Source organism: Leuciscus leuciscus (assembly GCF_965113295.1).
Source record: "Leuciscus leuciscus genome assembly, chromosome: 11".
Classification (NCBI taxonomy): domain Eukaryota; kingdom Metazoa; phylum Chordata; class Actinopteri; order Cypriniformes; family Leuciscidae; genus Leuciscus; species Leuciscus leuciscus.
In genome coordinates this window covers 11,737,136-11,762,982 of record NC_138735.1, presented here as the reverse complement: position 1 = coordinate 11,762,982, position 25,847 = coordinate 11,737,136, and the positions used below count along the sequence as shown (strand labels likewise).

The window sequence follows — 25,847 nt, the reverse complement described above, 5'->3', positions numbered from 1 at the left end:
AGTGAAAGAGTCACTTGACTTTTTAAGAAAAAAGATCTGCATTTAAGAAAGAAAAAAAATATATTCAATTCAGTTCCTGCTGTGGATTTGTGCAAGAGTAATGATTAAATAAAATAAAACATATCCAATATTTATATTACAATGACAAATAAAAAAAATGGATGCCATATGAATGGAAGGTATGGAAGGTAGCACAAATGTCATTGTCAGGTCACTTTGTGTGTGTGGCTCCAAGACTGAATGTGGAAATGGAGGTGGCAGAATAAAGTACACCCCTATGAAACTTAACCCAGACATCTGCAGGATATCCCCCTTTACGGTGATGCTTAATGAATTCCAATGCAAACCAAATCATGTTGAACTTCTCAATGACAGATGAATTACTCTTGCATTAAGTCAAAACAGATTAAGCTATGGATTTAATGTATTTTTGTTCTCTGTATCACTAACCCAGGATTGCCAAGCTATAAGAAGCCTCAGATTGAAGAGCAGATAAACTAAACTCAGGGTTCGTACAGATTCTGTCAAATTAAAATTTCAAGGACTTTTCAAGCACTACTTTTTGGGATTTTAAGGACAACCATCAGCAATTATCAAACAATGTCTTTATTATTTAAATTTATTTCATTTGTTTTATTACTCAAATTAGAGATATAAGGTATTTGACGTTTCACTTCATAGAGAACCATCCATCGACCAGCATCGTCAGGCATGGGAAAATCACCTTAACCAAGGAATTTTTTTTTTTATCTCTAAAAAAATAAAACACTAATTTCATGTATATTGTATGTCACTAATTCAAGCACTTTTCAAGTACCACTTAAAAAAATGGCTGTTTTCAAGGGTTTTCATGGACTTAAATTTCAAAAAGTCCAATTCAAGTACTTCAAGCACTTTAAGAATTGTACGGACCCTGAACTAATGTGAAACAATCTTACAGTCATTTTATTGAGTATTAAATGTATCCTTTTTTTTTATCATGTCGTCCTACATATTCATCATATCTTTCAGTTCAGATTTATTTGTTCCTCACCTTTTTAACATTTACTTGTTGTTGATTTAATGCTAAACATATTTAGAAGTTCATTGATAAATATTGGGTTTAATGAGACAGTTTGTACACTTCTGTAAAATTACAAAATTATGGTATCTCAAAATGTAAATATACAACTATCTGAATAGTTTTTAGTAATAACAGAAATCTAATCAAATATATTTTAGTGAGATTTTCTATTTTTCATAAAACATGAAATCACCGCTGCATAGTGGCAAAAAAACCTTTACAGCTTTGTTGGCTTACAAAATGAAAATCCTTGTAGTGCTGTAGTTAATGTTACTATTAGGGTGTGTTTTGTTTTGGGTGAGACCTAAGCTGCACAAAGCCCTTCCGATTAAAGTGCAAAAACAAAGAACAGTAACTACCATCATGTTGACATATGACATCTTTAACTACCTCACTGCCCATCCGGCCTGACCTTCATAGGCCTGTATCAAACAGCATGGCCCACTGGCTTTCACCTGCTCATATTCATCTCATTTTGGTATAAACACGCAGCAGCACTTCCGCTGTGGGACAGCACTCTGACCTCTGTGACTGTTAGAGTGCTTGACTCTCTTGCAGGGCCTTCAATCTGTACCTGTGCACCCTGACTATATGATATGAAAACAAAACACATACATGCACACACACACAAAGATAGAACTGTTGTAGGTATTTTAATTTTAAAATGTACTTAAGATATTTTTCTGTTGTATTGTACAACACATGACGAAAGTGAAATTTTATTAGTTAAATCAGTTAGCATTTTCAGCTATCACAAGAGGCCTGAAGTTGAAAGGAACTTTTCAACATATAAGATTTTTAATTTGAGTCACTTTTAACATAATATTTGCATTTTGTTGAAATTAACTTAATATGCAATATTACACATGATATCAGTTTACACATGAATGAGTTGTATTTAATTTAATGTAGATTTTAAAATATTGTGGGTTTGTGTTTGACAATGAGAACCCCTAAAAGAATCACATATATTTTGAGACAACAGTTTTTTAATTAATTTTTTTAATAACATTTCCTTTTACACAAATTGTTTCTCCATTTTCAATAAAAAGAACTATAATTTTTTCGTTCTGGAACCATACAAAATCACATTATTCTCCCTTCTGCCCTTATAATAAAAGTGATGATAGTAGAGTGCAGTGAATGACGTAAAATCTTAATTCTACAACTGATGTCAAACTGGCTTTCACACTTAACTCGCAATGATCTGGAGCTGGGTAAGCCGATTGCGCCACCTGTCGGTGGAACAACTACGGGCACAGTATAGGCGCAGCAAGGACCTTTCTTATTTTTTTTCATATGGTGTTTCTACCAGTAGCTCACGGCCTCGCAAAGTCATACTTTTCATCCAATCAGAGAGAGCTAATATAGACAGCTGTCCCACCCCTCCATTGCAAATCAAGAATGTATTTGACGTTGAAGTTTCAATCAAGCACGTCACTACGTTACACGGCTACCAGTAGAGCTTTGCATTGATGATGATGATAATAATAATAATAATAATAACAACAACAACAACAACAACAACAGCAAAAACGATGTTGAACCATCGATAGACCTGTTAAGTGGAATTAAAATTAACAAAGAAAAGAGATGTTATTTTTTATTTTGACAAAAAAAAAATTATAAAAAAGAGCCATATTTTTATGTTAAATCTTATAATATTTCTTGCTTAGTTTTACATACACAAATGTAAATGGTCTCAAAGGAATTAGGAAACAGTCCACTTTCAAGCCATGAAGCTGTCAGAACTATGACATTTACAAATAACTAAATTCCTTCTTTGTTTTGTATACCCTTCTTTTTTGTTTTCTTTTTTTAACTCTCTTTTCCTCTTCTTTAATAGCCTATGTGAATAATTTATTTTTATATCCATTGTGTTTATTATAGCACTTATCATACGCTAATGTAGCCTATACGAAACACCTTGTACTTCTGTCATGCTAAATTTCTTTTGAAAATAATAATAATATTTTATAAAAAAAATAAAAAAAAATAAAAAAAAAGCCTGCATCAGGATGAGTAAAGACAGCGTTCAAGCAAAGCAAAGCAAAAAACAAACAAACATTATACTCATGAGGATTGGGAGAGTGACTTTTTCTTTACAAATCTAGGGGAAGAAAGTGTGTGCCTAAATTATAATTTGCGGCGCTAGCAACAGTAAAGTCTTGTTATAACCACTTATCTCATTTATATAGATCAGTGGTTATAGCTGGAGCCTCTTGGCTCCACCTCTCCCCACCCCAAGTTACTCTTTTAAAAATCAGAACAAGTTATGATATATCATAGTACAGGCTAAATAGATTTAATAATTGTATATCATAGCTCTCAGCCACTTTCATTTTTAAAGAAGTAGTTCTCAAATGAAATAAGGTTGGAGACCAATGGATCATTCTACTTTCTCCTCATCAGTAGCCTACTGCCATCTACTGATAACTTGGACAAGAAACTATACCTTCTCCTCTTTATGGCTACTCCTCCTCTTTCCGCAAAAACATGAGAGCCAAAAACTCAACCAGCACCATGTCGTCTTAAGCTCCTCTGGTATTACTTCCAGCTCCATCCAGCATAGAGCAGGGGTTTTCAAACCTGTCCTCTATCGCACCCAGTAGGCTACTGCACATTTGGTAGGCAAGTCTTCCTTATCTAACACACACTTCAGGTCTTTTAGGGTGCTTCTCAAACGGAAGGCTGCATCTGTGTCCTTAGTCCAGGGGTGCTTCTCATTTCTAATATTTGCATCCTCCTTATTTCCTATCGTAGCCTAATATTTCTTCATCGTTAGTTGTCCTACGATTAATTATCACATGTTCTACAGTTTCTCTCTCCACACCATTCATACAAGATGTTTAGATATTATATCTAGTGTTTTATTTAGACCTTAATTATATTTTCTTGTGTCCTATTTTTTCCACTACTCCTTCCTCCTCCAACTTTTCCTGGTATTGAATAGCCTAACACGTCTTCCTTTGATTTCTATTGCCATTTTAGCAGCATTTAATTTGCTCTATTATTAACTTGATCAAGGCTGTCTTGCAATAATGTACTTCACTGGCTACAATATCTTTATTTTATTATTATTATTATTTAATTTTTTTGCAGGTCTATCAGCTTTTATTTTCATTTAATTCCCACGTGATTAAAAAAATAATGGATCAACAATGAACAACAAGCCCCATGAACCTTTGCGTTTCCACGTGACCCTCAGACTTCCGGCTGGCTCAGTGTTGTTTGCTGTCGCGCGTGTCGGTTGCCAGGGTGAGGATGGATCACACCTCTTTAACAGAGAGATAAACTCACATTTTATATCTTTTAAACACATCTGTCATATCTACACACACAGGCAAGGACTAACAGGGAGGAGTGCCATCACAACGGGTGAGTTTACGCAGCAGAACTATGCGGAAGATCATGCGAATGAGCAAAACATGTACGTTACACTCAGCCCACAATAATCAAATGAAGACACATTTCAGATGAATAATGGTGAATAACAATGAGTGATGCAAAGCTAATGATTCTTTAGACGTCTTTATGTTGCAATTCTAATAAATAACCCCAAAAGTTGATAGATTATGCTGGTCATATTTAAACGCATTCTCGGAACACTCGTAAAACCATGTTTCTATTTATATTTTATGTTTATAGGTGGATTTTCGCCCCCCATGTTATTTTACACGTGTTTAGCTTATTGAGTGACCTTGAAGAGCATCTTAAACCATGTGTTCTCTGTTGATCCAGTAATACCTCTTAAACCAGATTACTGACAGAGATCTGTTTTGTGAACATCATGTAACGTTACTCCGTTTCACATACAGAACACCATTCATGTTTGGGCTCTTGCATTTGGGCATATTTATAATATATGAGGATTTTAAAATCAATTTAATTATGTTATTTTAGTTATTTTTCTTTTTTTTTTTCTCTGTGTGCTGTTTAGGTAATTTTATCAGGATGAATTGACCTGAATGATGAATTGACTTGAATGATGAATTGACTTGACTTTAGCCTGACCGATGTGAAGGCCTTGCATTAGAGTGAATCTCATTAAGTGTTTTAAGAACATATCAATCTAGTCATAAGCAAATCTTAAGAGTCAATGATTGGATCATAATTGCAGTGATTATTATGTTTCTAACATGTTATATGTTTAGCAACAGTTAGCCTATTCTACAGTTCTTCTTCTAAAGTGTCCAGCTTTTCATTTCTTAAACAACCATGTAGGAAGACATATCATGGCCATATTCCAGGATGACAATGCCAATATTCATCACATCAGTATCAAATTATGAAAGAAGAATGGTTGGAAGGGAGCATGAATAATAATTTTCTTTGTCCAAAATTTATTGAAAGTCTTTGGGATATGCTGGAGTAGACAGAGTGCTTGTCAATACAAGATCCTGACCAAAAATGTATGCACCTCTTGATGGAAATAAATGTCAAGTCACCTTTATTTATATGGCGCTTTATACAATACAGTGTGTTTCAAAGTAGCTTCACAGTGATAACAGGAAAATTATGCATTTTGGCTATTGTTCAGCTGAAGTCAGTTCAGTGTTGATTCAGTTTCGTTGTAATATCACCAATTATTTAGGCTAATTATTTAATTTCATCTATAAAGCAGTTCTGAAAAAAATTATGTCATCATCCAGCTCAGTTCAGTTCTCATACAACACAGTCAGTGCAGTCAGATCAATAATATTGTTGAATATTAAGTGTGCCCAACTAAGCAAGTCAGCTGTGACATTGGCAAGGAACCCAAACTCCATTAGGTGACAGAAATGGAAAAAAAAACTTTGGGAGAAACCAGGCTCAGTTGGGGGGCCTTCTCCTCTGGCCAATGATGGAACATTGTGTCATTATGATTCAGGCTGTTTCATACAAGTCAGAGTTCAGGTAGCATTAAAATATTTGACCAGTTCCTTTTGCTTGAAGATCGATTCATAACGCCAGTGTGGAGCCGACGCTTGCCATAAAGTCTGTGCGGAGGACCTGTCTGGTTCTTGAGGTCTCTGCTGAGGATCTGTGCCAATGGCTGTCATGTCGACGACGCCTTCACAGGCTATAGTCTAGTCGACATGGTCTCTGCTGACATTCAGGGCTGCATTTTGGTCATGTCTAGGTGCAGGTCCACCATCTGATCTGGATAAGGACCAGATCCGGCTGACTACGGTAACCTCGGGATAAGGATGAGACAGACAGACTAATATTAGCGTAGATGCATTTCTTCTTACGATGTAACAAGTACATCGGGTATTATAGGAAGTGTTCCCGGTGCATGGGTTGGAATGGGGTTTCCATGGCCGAGCAGCTGCATGCAATCCTCTCACCTCCAAGTACAATGCCAAGCATTGGATGGAGAGGTGTAAAGCACCCTGCTGCGTGCCACTGGAATCATGCTTCTCTGTTGGCTGTCTGATGGGTTTGGTGGATGCCAGGAGAACGTTATCTGCATGCATCATGCCAACTGTAAAGTTTGGTGAAGGAGGGATAATAGCATGGGGCTGTTTTTCAGGGGTTGGGCTTGGCCCCTACTTCCAGTGAAGGGAAATCTTAGTGCTTCAGCATACCAAGACATTTTGGACAATGCTATGTTTCCAACTTTGTTGGAACAGTGTGGAGAAGGCCCTTTCCTATTTTAGCATGACTGCACAAAGCAAGGTCAATAAAAACATGGTTGGGTGAGTTTGGTGTGGAAGAACTCGAGTAGCGCGCACAGAGTTTTTTTTTTTTTTTTTAAGTTTAACACAGTACTGTACAGAACTGAGAATCTAAATTAAAATCCCTATTTGGAATAATGATAATTACCAAGAAAAACAAAATCCAGATGCATAATGGACTGTACAGAGAATTTGTGAGAAATGTGCTGTCATGAATTGCAACGTCAAGTAGGCTAATATTCAAGTCAAGTCAACTCACCTTTATTTATATAGCACTTTTTACAATATTACAGATTGTTTCAAAGCAGGTTTACAGTGATAATAGATAACAATGATTGTTTTGGCTGTACAGCAGCTCTAGAAGAAAGTCATTGTCTAGCTTGTCAAGGTGCACTGTGTAATATTTAGGAGGATCTGTTGACAGAAATGCAATATCATATACATAACTATGTTTTCAGTGGTGTATAAAGACCTTACATAATGAACCGTTATGTTTTTATTACCTTAGAATAAGCAGTTTCTATCTACATGTACACCCCGGGTCCCCTTACATGTTAAGTCACCATTTTGCGCCATCATGTTTCTACAGTAGCCCTAAACGGACAAACGCGCTTTGTCACTATGTTGTTCTTCATGCAAAGAAGCTAAAGTCAGCGAATAAAACACTGACACAATGATGAACAAGTAACAATAATATTCGCAATAACATTTAATTTTACTGAATAATTAAGTAAACATAATTTCTTACTTCATAAGACAATGGCATTTTGGTGGCCTGAGGACACAAACTTTGAAGTTTTCAAAGTGCAAGTTTTTGAATACGGGTTTTGAAAGCGATACTGTTGAAACTTCAAAAACAGGAATCTGTGAAAACGGTGACTGGTCTGGGTCGCATTCCAGATGAAACTGGACAAGTGTATGCATCTTGTTGTTAAAACCACATATGTAAATTTAACTCCTCCCAACAATGCTAAAAAATAAACGTGTGAGAGCGTGTTATAGGCTATATAACATGTTATAGCTAGTTATGACAGCGCTACTGCAACATGCATCACCGCAGCTGAGCATCTATTCATCAAGCCAATGCACGTAAACTACCGCAAATCAAAGTGAAAGTAAGTCGCAGACGCTTAAAACACAATCATCTTCATTAAAAGTAAAGAAATGAAGTGATCTTACCAGGGCGGTTGCTGCTCTCTCTTATTGCGGTCTTTGATTTTGAAATTAGCTGATGATCAATAAATTGCAGCTCATATCTGTTGCTTTCGGTGACGTGAACTCCATTAAATCTGCATATAGCATATAATATATATGCACATTATAAATGTTGGCTAATTGTTTTGATAAATCAGATAGCTATCCGATCTGAGAAAACGCATAAAGTGGCCAGGTGTAAACAGCCCCTGTGAGGCCTTTGCAGGGGATAGTCTAGTTGACACTGTCTCTGCTGACACTTCAGGGCTGTGTTGTGGTCATGTCTAGGTGCAGGTCCTTCATCTGATCAATAATTGAAGAAATTGATGTAATTGTCCAATAAACTCTTTATCAGGTATGTATTCAGTTGCTGTAGTGTGCTGTCCCATGCAGCAATAATGCAGGAACACATGAGATGTATTCTCAAATAACCAGTCGAAGGCCAAAATACAACACTGAGAAGGTACACTGTGCTCACAGACAAGTTTTATTTGTAATTGTTTGATTAGTGTATAGTATCTCCTTTTAGAGATCTCATTAAATTGGAAATGGACATGGGTAGTTGACATCTTTTGGTTTGACATGCTGAGCTCCATTTTAAAATATTTCAGACAACATTTTTCTAATTTGCTGTAAGTATTCATGCAGCTTTTATGGCCTCATATGAACTTAGAAACTACATGGCATGTTTAATAAAAGCAAATTATGAAAACATAAAATAGTCTTTGTCATGATCAGCCTGGAACACACCAAGCCGACGCCGACGAACTAGCGCTGATGAAAGCCGACTGTGTTGTCGCCTCGAGTCGGGGTAAAAAGCTGCACTTGACACCGAGAGACTGTCAGCTAGAATGCGCGTTCTGCGCCTGCGTGTAAATAAGACAACTGTCTATTTCTGCAGATATATTCGTCTATATTCGGCATTCAAAAAGGGAAACTGACGCTGCAGATACACAAACCGTAAACAAAGCAGTGCGTGCTTACCGTTTTGAATATCATTCCTGCTAAACACTTTCTTTATTCCACTCCTCTCGTGTTAATATTGAAATATTCGCCAAGGAACACTCAGGTAAGATGACGTAACATTAGAACAGCCTTCTATCTGTACCGTTTTGACTTTGCTCGCTGTTTTGCTATTATTCTCGTGCACTGACTCATTCACTAAGCTGGACAGCCAATCAGAGTTCCCTCTTTCACCGACGGCCCGACGCCGATTCAACATGTCGAATCGGCCGAAAAAAAGCCGACGATGACCAATTTCAGCCGACGGTGCGGAACACACTGAGGAAACTTAGTCGGCCGACGCACAAAAACTTCCCGACGGCCGACCGTCGGCTTGGTGTGTTCCAGGCCCTAAGATATTCTTCATATCAATTTTAACGTTGTCATGAAATCAAAATTCACCCTATTTATTTTCATGCATGTTGTTGCACTATTATTGTGAACAATTCATTATTTTTTTAAAACACTGTTTTTCTCTTTGGAATCAAAATGTTATAACTTACGAATTAATGATGAGAAATACGGTAGTAAAGTCGGTCGGAACTTCCATTTCATGCAGACTACACTGAAATGTAAAAAAAAAAAAAAAAAATGTCCATGGATATGTTATGCGTCAACTACTATTAATAAACAAACTACATACAAACTGTGCACATACATCAGAAGTTCTTCAAATTAATTTGCTATCAGTAAAATCTTGAAGCATATATTAATGTCAATAAATTAGATTACGCAACATGATACAGGACTTTTACTTCATAGATACCGCATTGTTCCGAATATAAGACGACCCTGAATATAAGACGACCCCCCCTTTTCAAGATGCACCTTTTTGGAAAAAGGCCTTTTGAAGACCAAATCCTGTCTTTTAAATTTCTCCTTTAAAATTTCATATTGCAAATTTTTCATATTAACATTTAAAATTGTTGTATTTAATGTATGGTAAATTCTGGTAAAATGCACCAAAAATCACATTCAGAAATAAACACTTTATGGCATAACTACCATAAAAATAACCTGAAGTTCTCATTTAGTAGATGTCACTATAGGTGATTTCTCACCTTTTTATGTACAGTGACAGATGCTAACATGTAAAAAAACACAGGTGTTTAATCTGCAGTTTTAACCTATCTGATCCAGGGGATATGAGTGTTTTTTTCTTAGGCCGATCACATAGCGCTGAAAAGACAGCAGTTTCTCCCTGAAGTCAGATGGAAAGCGCTAATCCATTACGCCGCATCGAGGATATTGACAGGCAGTATGTAGCTGAAATAAGAAATGATGGGCCTCGCTGGTGGGTAAGTTCTTTAGAGGCGAGCTCTTTTTCCAGTGCCTTTAGCTGGATGATGGCTGTGGTTATGGGCAGCCCCTCATTTGTTTTTTCAGCTACGTAGTGACATACTTATCTGTCAGTTTCTTTGAGGTGGCCGCATTTAGGACCGCAGTAAGCTTTTCTTTGACTGTAAACATTTTTAAGACTGTCTTTTTGGGCTCGACATCTTCTAACATTACGCTCTGACGTAAACGTATTTCTTGACTGCTTAATAAATTGTTTGATGACTCTGCTGCGTTTATTAGTCCTGGGCGGAACATTCGTTTTACTCATTGCAGGTGTATTATTGATTTTAAAGTTTATATCCTGAATGTAAGACAACAAAACATTGTCTTATATTCGGAACAATACGGTACATTAACCAGTGCATGATTTTCCATTTTCTGTATTTGTTTTTAGTGCTAACAGTGGGATGGAGTGGCTTTCACTGCTGGACTTCTCTTAAGCTCATCTACAGGACAGGTATGATCAGGTGATTTGTGAGGAGAGACATCCATCTGTCAGTACTGCTTCTCTGGGTGAAGGTAAAGATGAACCGTTACACAACACTCAAGCAGCTTGGCGATGGGACCTACGGCAGTGTTCTGATGGGGAAAAGCAATGAGTCTGGAGAGCTAGTGGCCATCAAGAGGTGCGTCATACAATTACGTTGCGTCCAAAACCAAAAGTAAACCAAGAAAAAACAAACCAAAACTGCATCTGCACATACTTCCAGTATGTTATATTGCATTCTCTGAGGATCTTCTCTTTTAGTGAGTGTAGTAAAAAATAGTTACCGCCTCACCCAGACTTTCCTATGGGATGCAATTATGCAGTTCAGGTTCACCCAACACGTACTTCTGCTCATTGAATGGGGACTGGTGATGTGAATTATAAATGCCCCTCTTAGGTGTAGTAACTGTGCCGGAACAGTTGATTCACTATGCAAATTGATACCTGGGTGACGGTGAAAGCAGTGAAAGTGGCCAAGTCTGCCTCAGTATCAACACTGCTCTCTCTTACATAATTCCAAGTGGACTATCAGGCTCAGCTCTCATGCAGTCCTGTATATCAGCTGCTGGAGAGGGGCTATTATAATGAAACTAAGAATTCTAGACTTTTTTTTTTGTATCTTTTAGAAACTGGAACATCTGACATGTACAATGGCTGGCCGCAGTGGCTGGTGTAGAAACGAAAAAAGCACAAAGTAGATTTTAAAATGTTCAATGCAAGAACTAAAATACAATACGGAATGTTTTTCACTAATGGAACGCAAGCAAGAGTGATATTAAATCATATTCATTTATATGCACCAGCATAACTGTACATAATAATAAACAGCAATACCAACATAACAATTTTTTACTACACACATTAATATATGAAAAAAGCCACACAGAGACTTCTATGAACATTTCTAATGATGACACTGATAAATTGTTGAGTTGGAGTTTAGAAACGATTCTGAGACTAAAAAAGTGATTCTATGTAATCATGAACACACCTGATGAAATCACATGTAAAGGTATATTAGCATTGTTCCATTAATAATGGGGTGGTAGATTCTGATGATTGACAAATTGTTTGTTAGCAATGAAACCATGGAGATGAGATCAGTCATTGTGTTTCTCACAGAATGAAGAGGAAGTTCTACTCTTGGGAAGAGTGCATGAATCTGAGAGAGGTCAAGGTACGAACTCAGAGGAGTACACACATTCAGGAATAATAATCCAAAAAGAGAAATTGTCATCAGAACTTTAGAATTTACACTGTGCCTTAAGCAGACCAGATGCGACAATATTCCAGCAATAAGCAATTTGTCCACACCAGACGTGACAAGGCTACAAGACATGACAAAATAACAAATAACAGCCAATCAGAAGAGCCTTTGGGTGGGCTTTACAAGTGCTGTCTTAAACTTGTAAATAATCTAATTTATACAAAATTTAACTTCATTAAAAATACATAGCCTACCTATTGACTTATACAATGCAATTGTCATGGAATACACTTGTTTGTTCAGACATAGTTCATAGTTTGAAAGTTCTTTCTTTTTTATTTTCAAGATCTGATATATGCTATCCAGTGTCGCTTTCATGATGGGTGTTAATGTCACGCACAGTGATATTCAAACTAAAATGAAACCTTTTTATGATAATACAAAGCACATAATCAGTACCTGAGATTATCATTGTCATTAGACACACACAGTTTTATTTTATTCTTGTTCCCAGCTGTGACTTCGCAGAAATAGAAACCATATCAAAAATAAAATGCCTTGTCACAAGGCCTGTATCGCTGTTGTACTGGTTAGGACACTGTGTTAAACTGTTAAATCTGGGTGTTCATAATGATTCTGCTGGTTTTCTTCATGTCTGTGTTGCAGTCACTGAAGAAACTGAATCATGCTAATGTGGTGAAGTTAAAGGAGGTGATACGAGAGAACGATCACTTGTACTTTGTCTTTGAATACATGAAAGAAAACCTCTACCAGCTCATGAAAGACAGGTATGAAGAGATTCCATATTCAATCTACTTTTTTCTGTTATTAAGTGCCCATGATGCCTTTGATATACTAATGAAGTCAAACTTAACCTTGGTCACAATATTTTGAAATGGTCTTTGTGGCTGATTAACGGCACATTGATTGTTTGACAGCTGTGCTGATTCTCTATCTCCAGAACCAAATTGTTCCCAGAGTCAGTCATCAGGAATATAAGCTTTCAGATATTGCAGGGACTATCATTTATTCATAAGCATGGTAGGTCACAGGGCCGTCATATTCATGTCCAAAAAACTAGAACAACTGAGTCTTAGTCCAGTATCAGACAGACCTACTACAGACTGAAACTTTCTTGGGACTGTTTCTGCTAAAGACTCAGTTGTTCTTGTATCTCTGTGGTGACAGGATGTGTGAGTATCTCAGCTGCTGCCAAAATGTTAAACTAAATCTGATTATCTGAAATGCCTATGACTTCTCATCAGACACATTGTATTATAAGCAGTTAAAGGGGTCATATCATGTTTATTAAAATATTTTTCTTTTATGTCGGTGCCTTATGATTGGCTAACTTCTTGCCATGTGAAATTATTTAGCAGATGTGTGTTGATGACTATTGTTTTATTGCCCCATCCCTCAATAACATTTAACAGTTGTCACTGAAATGTGCCTTCAAACTGTTAAGATCAAACCAAAATGATTAGGGATCGTATTAATAATTCATTTTAGCTACTCCTTTCCTTTCTCATTCACACTGGACCGACAGGCGCTAACCAACGGCAATGGACATGTTGTGTCTGGTTTTGTTGGATCCGCTTTTCTTTTTCCGTTGGTCGGCTATTTTCGCCCACTGAACATATTCCAAATGCATTGGTCAGTGCCTGTTGCAGTGTGAATTAGCATTTGTTTATATTTATCAGAAGGAAATGATAAGAAGCAGTTGCTTCTCACAGCCAGAAACTGCTGTTTAACAGATTTTACCACTTTTTACACATTGTTTGTTCTTCTAGCATTTATTCTGCCTTATTACCTTACCTTGAATTGACAGATTGAATTTCTAAACTTTAAAAAAGGTGATGTGAATGAGGGATAGTCATATGTTAATGTTTCAAGTTTCTGACATCAGAAAGGTCGGAAGGCATTTTCTAGCTTAGTTTCAATAAATGCTCTTTTTGTACTGTGAAGGACATTTTGAGTTCTGCAAGTTGCAGTCTGTTTTCATAGTACAATGACCTTTTAAAATCAAATTTATCATTCCATGATATGATCTCTTCAAAGAAGATAATACATCTTCAGTGGTAGCTTTCTCAGCTTATACCATTTTCCCAAGAGCTGCAATCAAACAGAAAACCATTGAGTCTCACACATCTTGTGGGTGAAATACTGTTCCTCTCTTATCTTCTGCCTCTGTTTCTTTTTTTCTTTTTCTTTTCTCCTCTGTCTCTTTTCTGTGTGAAATTCTCTGACATCAGGGAAAATAAGATGTTTACTGAGAATGAACTAAGGAACATCATGTTTCAAGTTCTCTCTGGTTTGGCATTTGTGCACAAGCATGGTAAGATTTCCTCTTTCAATACATTTTTATTTGTTCTTCTCTAATGCTTTAAGGAGCTTTATAACACCCTTATAAACTCTTAATTAGCACATTTTAAATAGTGAAATGTTGCATATAAAAATAAAATAAAAAAACTTTTTACACCCACAGTCAGGGGGTGAACCTTTTTGCCCACCAGACACAGAGGCTGGTGAATGCCTTTTTTCATCACCTTAAGAAATGATACATCTTAAAGGGGTCCTATTATGCTAAAAAAGCACCAATGCTAAAGTTTTCTATGTATCCTAATGATTTAACATGTATTCTTTAAATTAGCTCATTGTTTCTGCCTTAACTGTTAATGCATTGTTTAACAATGAAACTGAATGAAAGTTTAATTGAAATGCATTAGCCTACTTACACACAGTCACCTCTGATAACAGATCACTCTAAATTGTAATTTAGACTCATGCATTTTCTGTAAAGCTGCTTTGAAATGATATGTATTGTGAAAAATGCTATAGCTACAAATAAATGTGAATTGAATTAAATAGGCTACTGGGGGTGGAATGTATGCCTGGTATATATCACATAAATCACTGGCAAAAGTAGCCTAATGATTATGAATGTGTCGGGGAAAAAATAGCAAGGGGACAGTTAATAGTTTATTAATAAACTAGTGTTTTCTGAGTCAGTGTTGACTGCAAAGATGAAGATGACGATGCTGAATCGTCATTCCAGCAGTATAGTAAACGCACGCGGCTATAGAGAGAGATGCACCTTTCATTTAGATTACAATGTATTACAATTTGTTTCGAATTGGTTCTTTTAAAAGTAGACATTTCAAGCTTTCTATGTGCCTATTTCTCATGTCTGTGAGGCAAGTATCCTATACGCTGAGTTTCGGTTTATTTGTGATGCGCTCCAGTTCTTGCTATCGAAGACTGATCAACTTTCTGCTCTTAAAGGACAATTCCGGTGAATTGCTTTTCTAAGACTGTTCACCACCCCTTAGGAAAATTATCCATGATTTTGTGATCGGTTACTTTTTGTATTACTGTCGTTTTCCGACAAATATGATTAAATGGTGGATAACATCGTATCTTTAAGAAAATTACAAAACAAACATACCACTCTGAAACGCCCTGTGCAATCTGTGCTTGCAAAGTCCATGCTTGAAATCCGTTCAGCACGATCCTCTTGTTTGTTAACATTGTCAGGGTCTGAATTGGGCTCGAAATGGTTTGAAATTGACGCCATCGTTAATATTTACATCTGAGTAGAGCTTGCGGTTATGAAGGGGCGTGACATGTCCTGAACACTGTGTCCTGAACACCTGTAAAATATGTGAAAAATAATTATAAAAAAAAATAATAATTTAACAATCAGGCATGAAAATATTCTAGGATACCTCAAAAACAAAATCAAGACTTCGTAAAAGGGCATAATAGGACCCCTTTAAAGATATGAACAACATTTTTGAAAAATCTGTTTAAAATGTACACATTTTCTCAAGATGAACACTCCGTTCATATCAATAGCTTAATTAAAGCAGGTCACTTTTGAATGCGAACTTGCACTGCGTCCTAGGATGCAAATGGGAAATGCCTCCGGCATGACCGGTGTCTGAAGCACATGACAAAACACGACAATAACATTGGCTGATGACAGCTTATGACGTCACTACTGGTGCGACCTGAGTTTAAAATGGTGCCTCTAGTACACGTTCGCTATTTCGTGTCTTCAGGAGCCGTTTGTTTGTTTGTGACGTGTCGAAGGCAGTTATGGCAGTGAAAGCTTTCAGGAAGTGTGTACATCTGTGTCAGAGCACCTGATGATACTTACAATCTGTGCATGATTTACTTGGTCGAGGAGCCTTCTGTCCTCGAGGGGGCTGAATACGTTCATTGCGAGAGTTTCTCTATGAGGAAACTCCACTCTTGTTTGTCCCTTTTTTCGAGGGAATTTGGACAATCGTCTGTGCCCCGCGGATCAGGACCTGCTGCAGCTGAGGCGAGGAGGAAACTGAGATGTGGGGCTCTCAAATAGAGCTTGCAGAGGAATTCGAGAAAGGTATGGCTCTTTCTCATTCTTCAGTAGCTGATGAGGGTGAGCTGCTGGAGGGGGGTGTGCAATCACTCACATCCTCTGATCCGGCTGCGAGAAGAGCAGGATGTGGCTGTTAGGACAATGATGTCTCTGAATCCTCACAGCCTGCCTGCCCCACATACGACAAGTTGCTGGAGGTTATGTCTCATGCAACAGACAGATTAGATCTGTCATGGTGGATTGAGAAAATATTCGTAATCATAGGCCCTGTCCCAAATGGCGCACTTCATGCGGACTTTCGGTCTCGTGGACTTGAATTGCGCGTGCTCGCTGAGTCTACGAGTCCGTAGGCCGTCCCATTCAGCATTTTACCGCTCTGAAGTGTGCTCAGCAGCGCCCCCTTTGTACCCTTGAAGCGGTCTTCCACGAAGCCCGCATAGATGCAGGCTCCACGCACTTTAACTACCCAGGAATCCTTGCGAAAGGCCAATCAGACAACAGATGGGAGGAGATTTCACTCACGGATAATTGTTGACATGGCTGTGAAGAAAATATTACTGTTTTTATGACCTAAATGTACATTTTACCAGTTGTTACCTACAGTTTATACAAACATTATGGTCATCGACCAGTGGTTGATGTCTCAAACATAATAATAGCGTGTTTAATAATACGATCGCATTATGATTCATTAAATAAATAGAACCGAATGGCAGGGCTGTACTGAGTCACATGTAAACATAGTATGAATATTGAAACCTGTAAATTGAAAAAAATATGTTTAAATTATGTTTTAAAATTGTAATCTTAGTTCAAATGGAACATTATGTATTATTATGTACAACTGTATACATCATTTAAATAAGCATGATTTATCTATTGTCTAATGCCCAGGTGATATGCATAATATCAAAATATAGAACTGTAAAATTAGGCTGTGTAGTGGACATGCAGATAAGACGTCGGAGCGCAAAAATGTGATTTCTCCTGTCCAACAACAACCAGACCGTTATTTCCGGCATGCCGATCGAGTCTGTCCCAAAAATACCTCTCAATGCGCCCTCGTGGACTCGCGCCAAGGGCCCTATAGGTCTGCACTACATGACGTCACCAAAGTGTGGACTCTGAGGAAGTCCACAAGTCCGGAGTGTGCCATTTGGGACAGGGCCATAATCGTCCAACTTTTGTAAGTCTTCTGTTTCTTCTGGATCTGCACGCTGAGATTGAAAGATCGTGGAAGAAACCATATTCGGCCTGCATTCATCCATTTCAGCATGCAAATTATGCTAGAGTGGAGGGGATGCATGAGCGGAAATGAGTCGATGCCACGAGTTGAAGAGATGCTGGCCAGCTACCTCTCGCTGGGGGAGGCATCGACTTTAAAGACTCCTAGTCTGCCAACCAAACCGCTGTGTGTGACATCACATTTGAATGGCAGAGTGTACGCTGCAGCGGGTCAGACCAGGGCTGTCCTGCATACAATGGCTGCGTCGCCAATGGCTGGTGACCTGGACCTGGGTCAGGGGCTCCCCACTGAGGCGGTAGAACCACAGATCTTGCTCTCTGTGCCACCAAGCAAACTGCTGCCACGATCAGCCGATCTATGGCGGCAATGGTGGCCTCGGAGAGGTATCTGTGGGTGAACCTGCAGACATCGGGGGGAGAAAGAGAGAAACTTTCTCCTCAATGTGCTGGTTTTGCCCTCTGAGCTATTCGGCACATCTGTTGAGAGACGAAGCTGCGGTCTGCAGCCTTCAAAACCTATATACCATGCCGGTCCAGGTCCACGCCCCAAGCCTCTGGGGTCCAAAGACATGGCCAGAGAGTGAGCGTCGCTATTTTATCAAGACTTCCGCTCCCTAGAGCTCCGCTAGGATAACAGTATCAGGTTGTAGAGCTCCCTTTGAGCATCCTTGGTAAGCAGTCTTGGCATAGAACGTAGTTAGGCTTCCTCTTGTTTTAGAGCGTTGTCATGTTGAGGCCTCCACTCTTAGGAGCTGGGTGTGAACAGTGATGCTAGTGAACTCATTGGTTATCTGTGCAGTGTTGTTAGGTCTCCTCTCGAGAGTCGTTATGCCGAGGCCTCCGTTAATAGAGCCCAGTCGGGGTGGTGGCTACGGGTTGTATGGCTCTCTGTAACATAACATTCTCATTTTCCACTAGATATTTTCCTCTACATCTCATCAGCAATTTCGATTTTGGCACGTTCTGCAGCACCACTAAGGAGCGAATGTACAGTGACGTGACATAACTGCCAGATTCAAACTGTGCTTTCATGCTATGGCTGGCGCTGAGCCAAAGACGGATGCGCTCAGCGCTTGTCATATCACAACTATTCAGTGTTTTTAACCACATAATGTTTATTTTAGGTTTCAGACATTTAAATACATATTTATAGCAAAACAATACACAATGGTGTCTTTGGAAGCAGCAATAACAATCCATTCAAATATATTTGTCGACCTGTTTTATTCATATCAGATACACAGTGTGAGTAACTCTGTTCTTCTCCCAGTTCACCGGCCACTTACTTTCATGTATTTTGGGAGAAACTGATGAATTCACGTGCTTTTAATAAATCCAACAGACAGGAATCTCTGAACTGCGGCTCATCATCGTGATGTCTGTCAGCCATCGCGATGGACAATGGCATCGTCTATCGGCCCAACCCTAGTATCAAGTTGTCAGGCTCTTTTTTGAGCCTCCTTGGTAAGTGGTCCTTAGCATAGAACATAGTTAGGCCTCCTCTTGCTTTTTATCCTTGGGAATATTCCCTTTAAGGTATTCTTTGAATACCAGGCCCTGAGCTAGGCTGCCCGATGTAATCAGGGTATCTGGCCCAAGGAAATAGAGTTAGAACGACCGCTGGTGCGTACCCCTAGGAACTGTGACTCCATATTAGTTCCGTTGAAGTCATTCACTTATGTCAGCCATACGGCACTCATTCCTTCAGCATGGTGGACTGGGTATTTCTTCCCTATTAGCATCACAGGACGCAGTGTGAGTTCCCATTTAAAAGGGAATGTCTTGGGTAACGAATGTAACCTTGGTTCCCTAAGAAGGGGAACAAGACACTGCGTCTCGTTGCCATGCTTCAGGCATGTCTGACCACATCTCCTTCAGACAAGAAGTGGATGATGTGTATTACAGGCACCCTTTTAACCTCTGGTCGCACCAGTAGTGACGTCATAGGCTGTCGCTGGCCAATGTTATTGTCGTATTTTGACACATGCTTCAGATACCGGTCATGCCGGAGGCATTCCCCATTAGCGTCCTAGAACGCAGTGTCTCGTTCCCCTTCTCAGGTAACCAAGGTTGCATTCGTAACCCAAGATGATTTATATGGAGCAGGTCATCTTTTTAACAAAACGGGTTGACCACCACAGTGTCTGGCAGTTAAGGAAAAATACCAGCCACTGGGAAAAAATACCTGGATTTGACTAGTATTGGGTATTAATTTTCCACCATGTACACAATCTAAGTATAATGTGGTATTTGTTACTTAAAATCTTAAAAAGCTTTAATGGTGTTATATAGGCTCCATATCTTTGTATTTACATTGGGTGCAAACATACAGATTAAGATGCATTCTAATCTGCATGTTGATTTTTACTATATTTTTGGCATTATCCTGTAGGATTTTTTCACCGGGATATGAAACCAGAGAATTTGCTGTGTATGGGTCCAGAACTGGTGAAAATTGCTGACTTCGGACTGGCTCGAGAGATCCGCTCTAGACCTCCTTACACAGACTACGTCTCAACACGATGGTAAATGTATAAAATAGTTTAATGGGACATCACATTATCACTATTTAGGAGAGCTGATGATTTTTTTTTTATGAAAACATTTTTTCAACAAATTTTTTACAACCTGAAAAATGCACAACCAGCAAAACTAAGCAAATTCTTTGCTAGGAAAATTGTCTTTTGAGACATGCCCATAATGTTAGGGGATGGCCGAGAGCAGTGTAATTTTAAAATACAAATCTGCCTATTATCTTTTAGTAAAAATAAATAAATGTGCATTTTATCTGGTACTAATTCCTCTAACTGTCAGGTATATTATGTGTTTCAAGCAAAAGTCAAAGTGTGATATAAATTATATGAAATGAGTTAAATTATTTTTACTAAAACACTAAATACTAAAATATAGATAAGCTAATAAATCAAGGACAGCCTTGATACTTCAGATATGAAATAGATATGAAATAAAGTATGACTGAATTGAAAGACTGAATCTTTAAAATATATATAACTAATATTATTGGTAACACTTTACAATAAGGTTCATTAGTTAACATTAGTTAACTACCCCTTAGTTAACATTAACTAAGAATGAACAATACTTCTACAGCATTTATTAATCTTAGTTAATATTAATTTCAACATTTTCTAATACATTATTAAAATCAAAGGTTGTATTTGTTAACATCAGTTAATGCACTGTGAACTAAGATGAACAAACAATGAACAGCTGTATTTTTATTAACTAGCATTAACAAAGATTAATCAATACTGTAACAAATGTATTGCTCATTGTTAGTTCATGTTAGTTAATACTACTGTTAACTGATTAACCTTATTGCAAAGTGTTACCAGTTATATATTTTAAAGATTCATTCTTTCAATTCAGTCATACTTTATTTCATATCTATTGTTATAAATGATGCCTGCTAATGACAGTGATGGTATCTGCAATTCACTTTCAACCAACAACCTAGAGATAAAAGAGAGAGAGAGCTTAAAAGTTATATCAAAATTCCTGTGAAGTGAAACTGAGTATGTGCAACTTGCAGCAGTTTCCTCTACTGGCTGAAATGTGAGCATTTCAAAGCTCTCTCTTATGTGTTTGTGTTCAGGTATCGAGCTCCAGAGGTGCTGTTGAGGTCACCAGTGTATAGTTCACCCATAGATATCTGGGCAGTAGGCTGCATTATGGCGGAACTCTACACGCTACGACCTCTGTTTCCTGGCAACAGTGAGGTGGATGAGATCTTCAAGATCTGCCAGGTCCTTGGTACAGTAAAGAAGGTATGATCACATGTGAAGATGAACCAACTTTATCAGGGAATTTAGAGCATGTCACAGCAGCTTAAGTTGACTTGAAACAACTTGATTTTGAGGACAGTGATTTGTCCGTTTTCTGTATATGAGAAAAAGCGAATTGGTCACGATCATGAGTGTCAGCCCCAGTGACTGAATGATAATTTCAAGCAAGTGTGTTGTTGACTTTGAGTTGGTTGGGCCATTAATTCAATAATTGAGAGTTGAGTCCTCTGATTCTCCAACCAAAATACATAAATGACCAGAGTATATGAGCGGGGTGGAGTGGGAGCGGAGCGGCGTGATTTTTGAATGAAGGAGTTTTTAAAAGTGTGTCGTGGCTTTCACTCGCTGCGAGAGCGCTCCACTACCGCTCCATCACGATTTTGCCCATAATATAACTGCATTTTTAGCAAGAATTCACACGTTAAACACATTTAGCTAGCTTGATACAGATGGATCACTCAAATCAGAAAGAATGTGGAGGTTATGATGACGGCAATGGACATGAGCGGGTGGTTATAGTTCTCAAGGAGTTTGTTTGTACCTAGAAAGATAAAATAACTGATGAAAATGTACTGTTATTTTCATCTTTGCACTGCATAAAGCAGCAATGATATTTAACTTTTAATGCTGATTACCATCTAATAAGCTTAATATATGTTATGAACAGAACTTTTGTGAGATTTCAAAGCATAATCTTTAGCTGCAAATTTCCTCAGGGATCGTTGTTTCTGATATCAGTGAGCGAGAAAAGGAGCGGGAAAAGGTCAACCCGGAGTGGAGCTGGAGCGGAGTGATTATTGAATGCTTAGAGCGCAGAGGGTAAATTGTTGCCGCTCCACCCCGCTCACATACTCTGGTATGTGAAAAATTAGCTGGTGGCATAAGATTTTGGGCCTGTAGCGACTGACCTCCAGGCATCCTTCATATATGAGGTTGAGCTAAATGCGACTTTATTAATGATTTGTTGTCTGTGATCAGTTTATGATGTGTTTTATTTAATTCATCTCTATTAAAATATTTAGTTTCATGGGTAAATAGGTAAAGAATGCTTGATGTAATAAACGTTGATTATTTTCCCTTGCAGTCAGAATGGCCGGAGGGTTATCAGCTAGCTGCTGCGATGAACTTCCGCTTCCCCCAGTGTGTTCCTACACCACTGAAAACTCTGATCCCCAACGCCACCAATGAGGCTTTAGACCTCATGAGAGACTTCCTCCACTGGGACCCAAAGAAAAGACCCTCTGCTGCAAAGGTACATACGTATGTGTTCATGTGGACTTCAGGACAGATTGCAGTTTGGTATGTAATCTGACAAAAGTTTCAGAACTCGCAGTCAACCACTATTAATCCTTTCACAAGTAAGTTTAAAATATTCTAGCTGACCCCCCAGCGGGAGTTTTTTTTAAGGCAACCATTATTTTAGAACGCATCACCTTATTATTTCCATGGCGGGCTTGTCAGGCTTGTCACGTGACACACCGCAGCCACAATAGCGCTGTATGACCAGGGCTCAACGCTAGGGAATTTTTCTACTGGCCCGATTGGGCCAGTGGTTGAAATTTTTACTTGCCCTGCCAAAATTTTACTGGCCCCAACACAAAAAAAAGTAATCAATAAATAAAATAAAATAAAATAAAATTGGCTTTGTTATTGTTTGTTGTTTTTGATCAATTTAACCTTAATAAATAAGGTTATGACACCAAAAACTTCTAGCCTAACCTCATAAATTTTAAATATTGTTAAACACAGTCAGTATTAAAATAACAAATTACAATATAATAATAATAAAAGTATGTTATGTGCAAAAATGGGTTAAAATCGCATTACATTCTAACATTGTAACATTATAATCTAAAAACAAAATAATGATTTTATTTTTAAATTAACTAAACTAAAAATTTTAATAAATACAAACAAAAGCAAAAACTAATTAACCTACATTTGATTAGGTCTACCCCATTACAATAGTCACTTTACAGTTACTGCTATCATAAAAATACACTTACTTGTAGGTTTAAAATTCTACATACAGCACATTTATTGTTCAACAAAAAATATTTTAGTAATATGTATATTTTAGTCCGAATTATTGCGCTCCTATTCTATTGTGCTCCGTCTGTTTTTTGCGCATGTGCGCGGCGGCATTCACAGAAATATGTGGAGTTTGGCGGAGATTAACTCCTGACCGCAAAATGGAAAATATTTGCACGAGTTTCTAACATTTACAGATGAAGAATATACCTGTGAAATGTAGGTTATGCACTGTGGAAAGCACAACATACAGTGGGGAGAATAAGTATTTGATAAACTGTCGATTTTGTAGGTTTTCCCACTTACAAAGCATGTAGAAGTCTGTAATTTTTTTGTGTGCAAACCTGGTCAAGAACTACAGGAAACGTATGATCTCTGTAATTGCAAACAAAGCTTTCTGTACCAAATATTAAGTTCTGCTTTTCTGATGTATCAAATACTTATTTCATGCAATAAAATGCAAATGAATTACTTAAAAAATCATACAATGTGATTTTCTGGATTCTGTCAATCACATTTGAAGAGTAGGGGAGAGCCGGGACGATTGAAACGCGGGACGGATGAAACACTGAGATTTCCTTGAAACTCACGTCATGTACGTCAAATTTCGTCAGCACGTACAGCACGCAATGCCTAACATACCCGCGAAAACATTTCTTCTTTACGTCGTGTCGTTTTGGAGTTAAAGCCGCAAAGCTGTTTTTGAGTGCGGTGAGTGAATTATTTCGTGCGGTACTTTGTTTTGACTGACAAGTTGGATTTATTGTTTCATGTGCCATTGTAATGATAATACGGCAGGTGTATTAGTACTGCAACACACCCTTAAGTGTGCAATATCAGAGTTTTTTAGTTTAAGAGCAAAAGAGGTTTAAATGACAGGAGGCGCTGTCGGGGCGGTTGAAACAGTGTTTCAACCGTCCCGCCCGCGCATCCTGCCCGTTAAACCTGGTCATAGCCTATACTGTTCATAGATTCATATACTGTTTCTAGACTTGTGTTTCTTTTAATGCAAATTAATTTTCAATTACGCAACACATGCTATCTCTGTAATAATCATCAATTGTCCAATCTTAAATATTCAATAAATTTCATTTATCGTCGTCTGGTTGACCTCGTTTTCTTCATAATAACAGGCTATTCAACTAGCAAACACTCAATATGACTCAAGGAAGAAATGTAAGAAAATTAATTGTAAACGGATTTGTCTGTCTTCGTCAAAATAGCCCATTAGAAAGATTACAAAATGCGCATAGGCTTATCGCCTATTGTTTATTGGGCGACAGAACAAAAATGGTTAATATGAACCTTTAAATGAAAATAAATGACAAAATATGTACATAAGTTACTTGTCAGGTATTGTTCACAAAAATAAGCATTAGATGAATAGTTGCCATTTAAACTGTTATGTTTCATCCGTCCCACCCCTGTGTTTCAACCGTCCCGCACAGGCGGGACGATTGAAACAAAGCACAACTCCCGTTCAAAGTCATATTTTACTTAAATCATTCTATATTTGTACCGAATAACACATGATACTAAGAGAACACATATGTGAGTTGTTAATCAGAAAAAAATTAAAAATCTATCTGTAACCTTATCTTAGAAAACGACATTTATCTGAAAAGTGTTTCAACTGTCCCGGCTCTCCCCTACCTATGATAAAAATTACAGACTTCTACATGCTTTGTAAGTGGGAAAACCTGCAAAATCGGCAGTGTATCAAATACTTGTTCTCCCCACTGTATCAAACACATTACACAGCAGCGCAAGTATCTATCTGTCAGCACATCTATCTGTCAGAGCGTCTGACGGGGCAAGCCGCTTTAAACTAACGGTAAACGTTTAGTATGTAGCGCGAGTACCAATCTGAGAGACGCAGGTATTTTAGCGTCTACGTGCACTTGAATGTTGAAATAGGCAAGGCTTAAAAACACGCAAATGATCAACTTCCGTGAAGATGCAGCACTGGCCCGATCGGGCATGTGACACTTCCGTTAACTGGCCCGAGTGTCTTTCACGCTGGCTCCGGGCCATCGGGCAGTCCTTATTGTCGAGCCATGATGACATATGTATCGCTTTTATTCTGCCACCATGTTAGTTTACGCCACAGTTCAGAGAATCGGATCTGTAAATGTGGTTGAAAACAGTGAATAGTTGTGATACAGGCACTGAGCGCGTCCGTCTCTGGATCAGCTCCAGCCAAAGCATGAAAGCACATTTTAATTTAGCAGATGATCACGTGATGCACTGAATGTTCTAATCACACTGGTGTGATCGTACGCTCCAGGGACCAGCCTAGACTGATCACACCGGTGTGATCGTTCGCGTCAAAGGGTTAATGATGTAGAAGTATTACATGATTGTCTACTAATAATAGTAAGCATTCTTTCCACAGTAAGCATCTCACATTTTTTGCATCTTAAAATGGCAAATCAAATCTGTTACTTAGCT

At 38.1% G+C, this 25,847-nt stretch overlaps 1 protein-coding gene across 10 annotated transcripts in view; it reads left to right on the top strand.

The window, feature by feature from the left end:
* Window positions 1-3,537: 3,537 nt before the first annotated feature.
* The window catches only part of mak (male germ cell-associated kinase), a 41,572-nt gene continuing 19,262 nt past the window's right edge, over window positions 3,538-25,847 (top strand). For 3 of the 10 annotated variants that reach the window (XM_082184824.1, XM_082184817.1, XM_082184826.1), the window contains exons 1-9: window positions 3,538-3,690; window positions 4,166-4,441; window positions 10,652-10,883; window positions 11,867-11,921; window positions 12,618-12,739; window positions 14,204-14,286; window positions 19,952-20,084; window positions 21,176-21,347; window positions 22,450-22,617. In XM_082184824.1, coding sequence (XP_082040950.1) covers window positions 10,783-10,883; window positions 11,867-11,921; window positions 12,618-12,739; window positions 14,204-14,286; window positions 19,952-20,084; window positions 21,176-21,347; window positions 22,450-22,617 — 834 coding nt within the window. In that variant the 5' untranslated portion in view covers window positions 3,538-3,690; window positions 4,166-4,441; window positions 10,652-10,782. Of the gene's footprint in view, window positions 3,695-4,165; window positions 4,442-10,651; window positions 10,884-11,866; window positions 11,922-12,617; window positions 12,740-12,912; window positions 12,993-14,203; window positions 14,287-19,951; window positions 20,085-21,175; window positions 21,348-22,449; window positions 22,618-25,847 lie in introns of those variants that run through there. The other 7 variants (XM_082184820.1, XM_082184823.1, XM_082184825.1 and 4 more) reach the window with 7 other exon arrangements.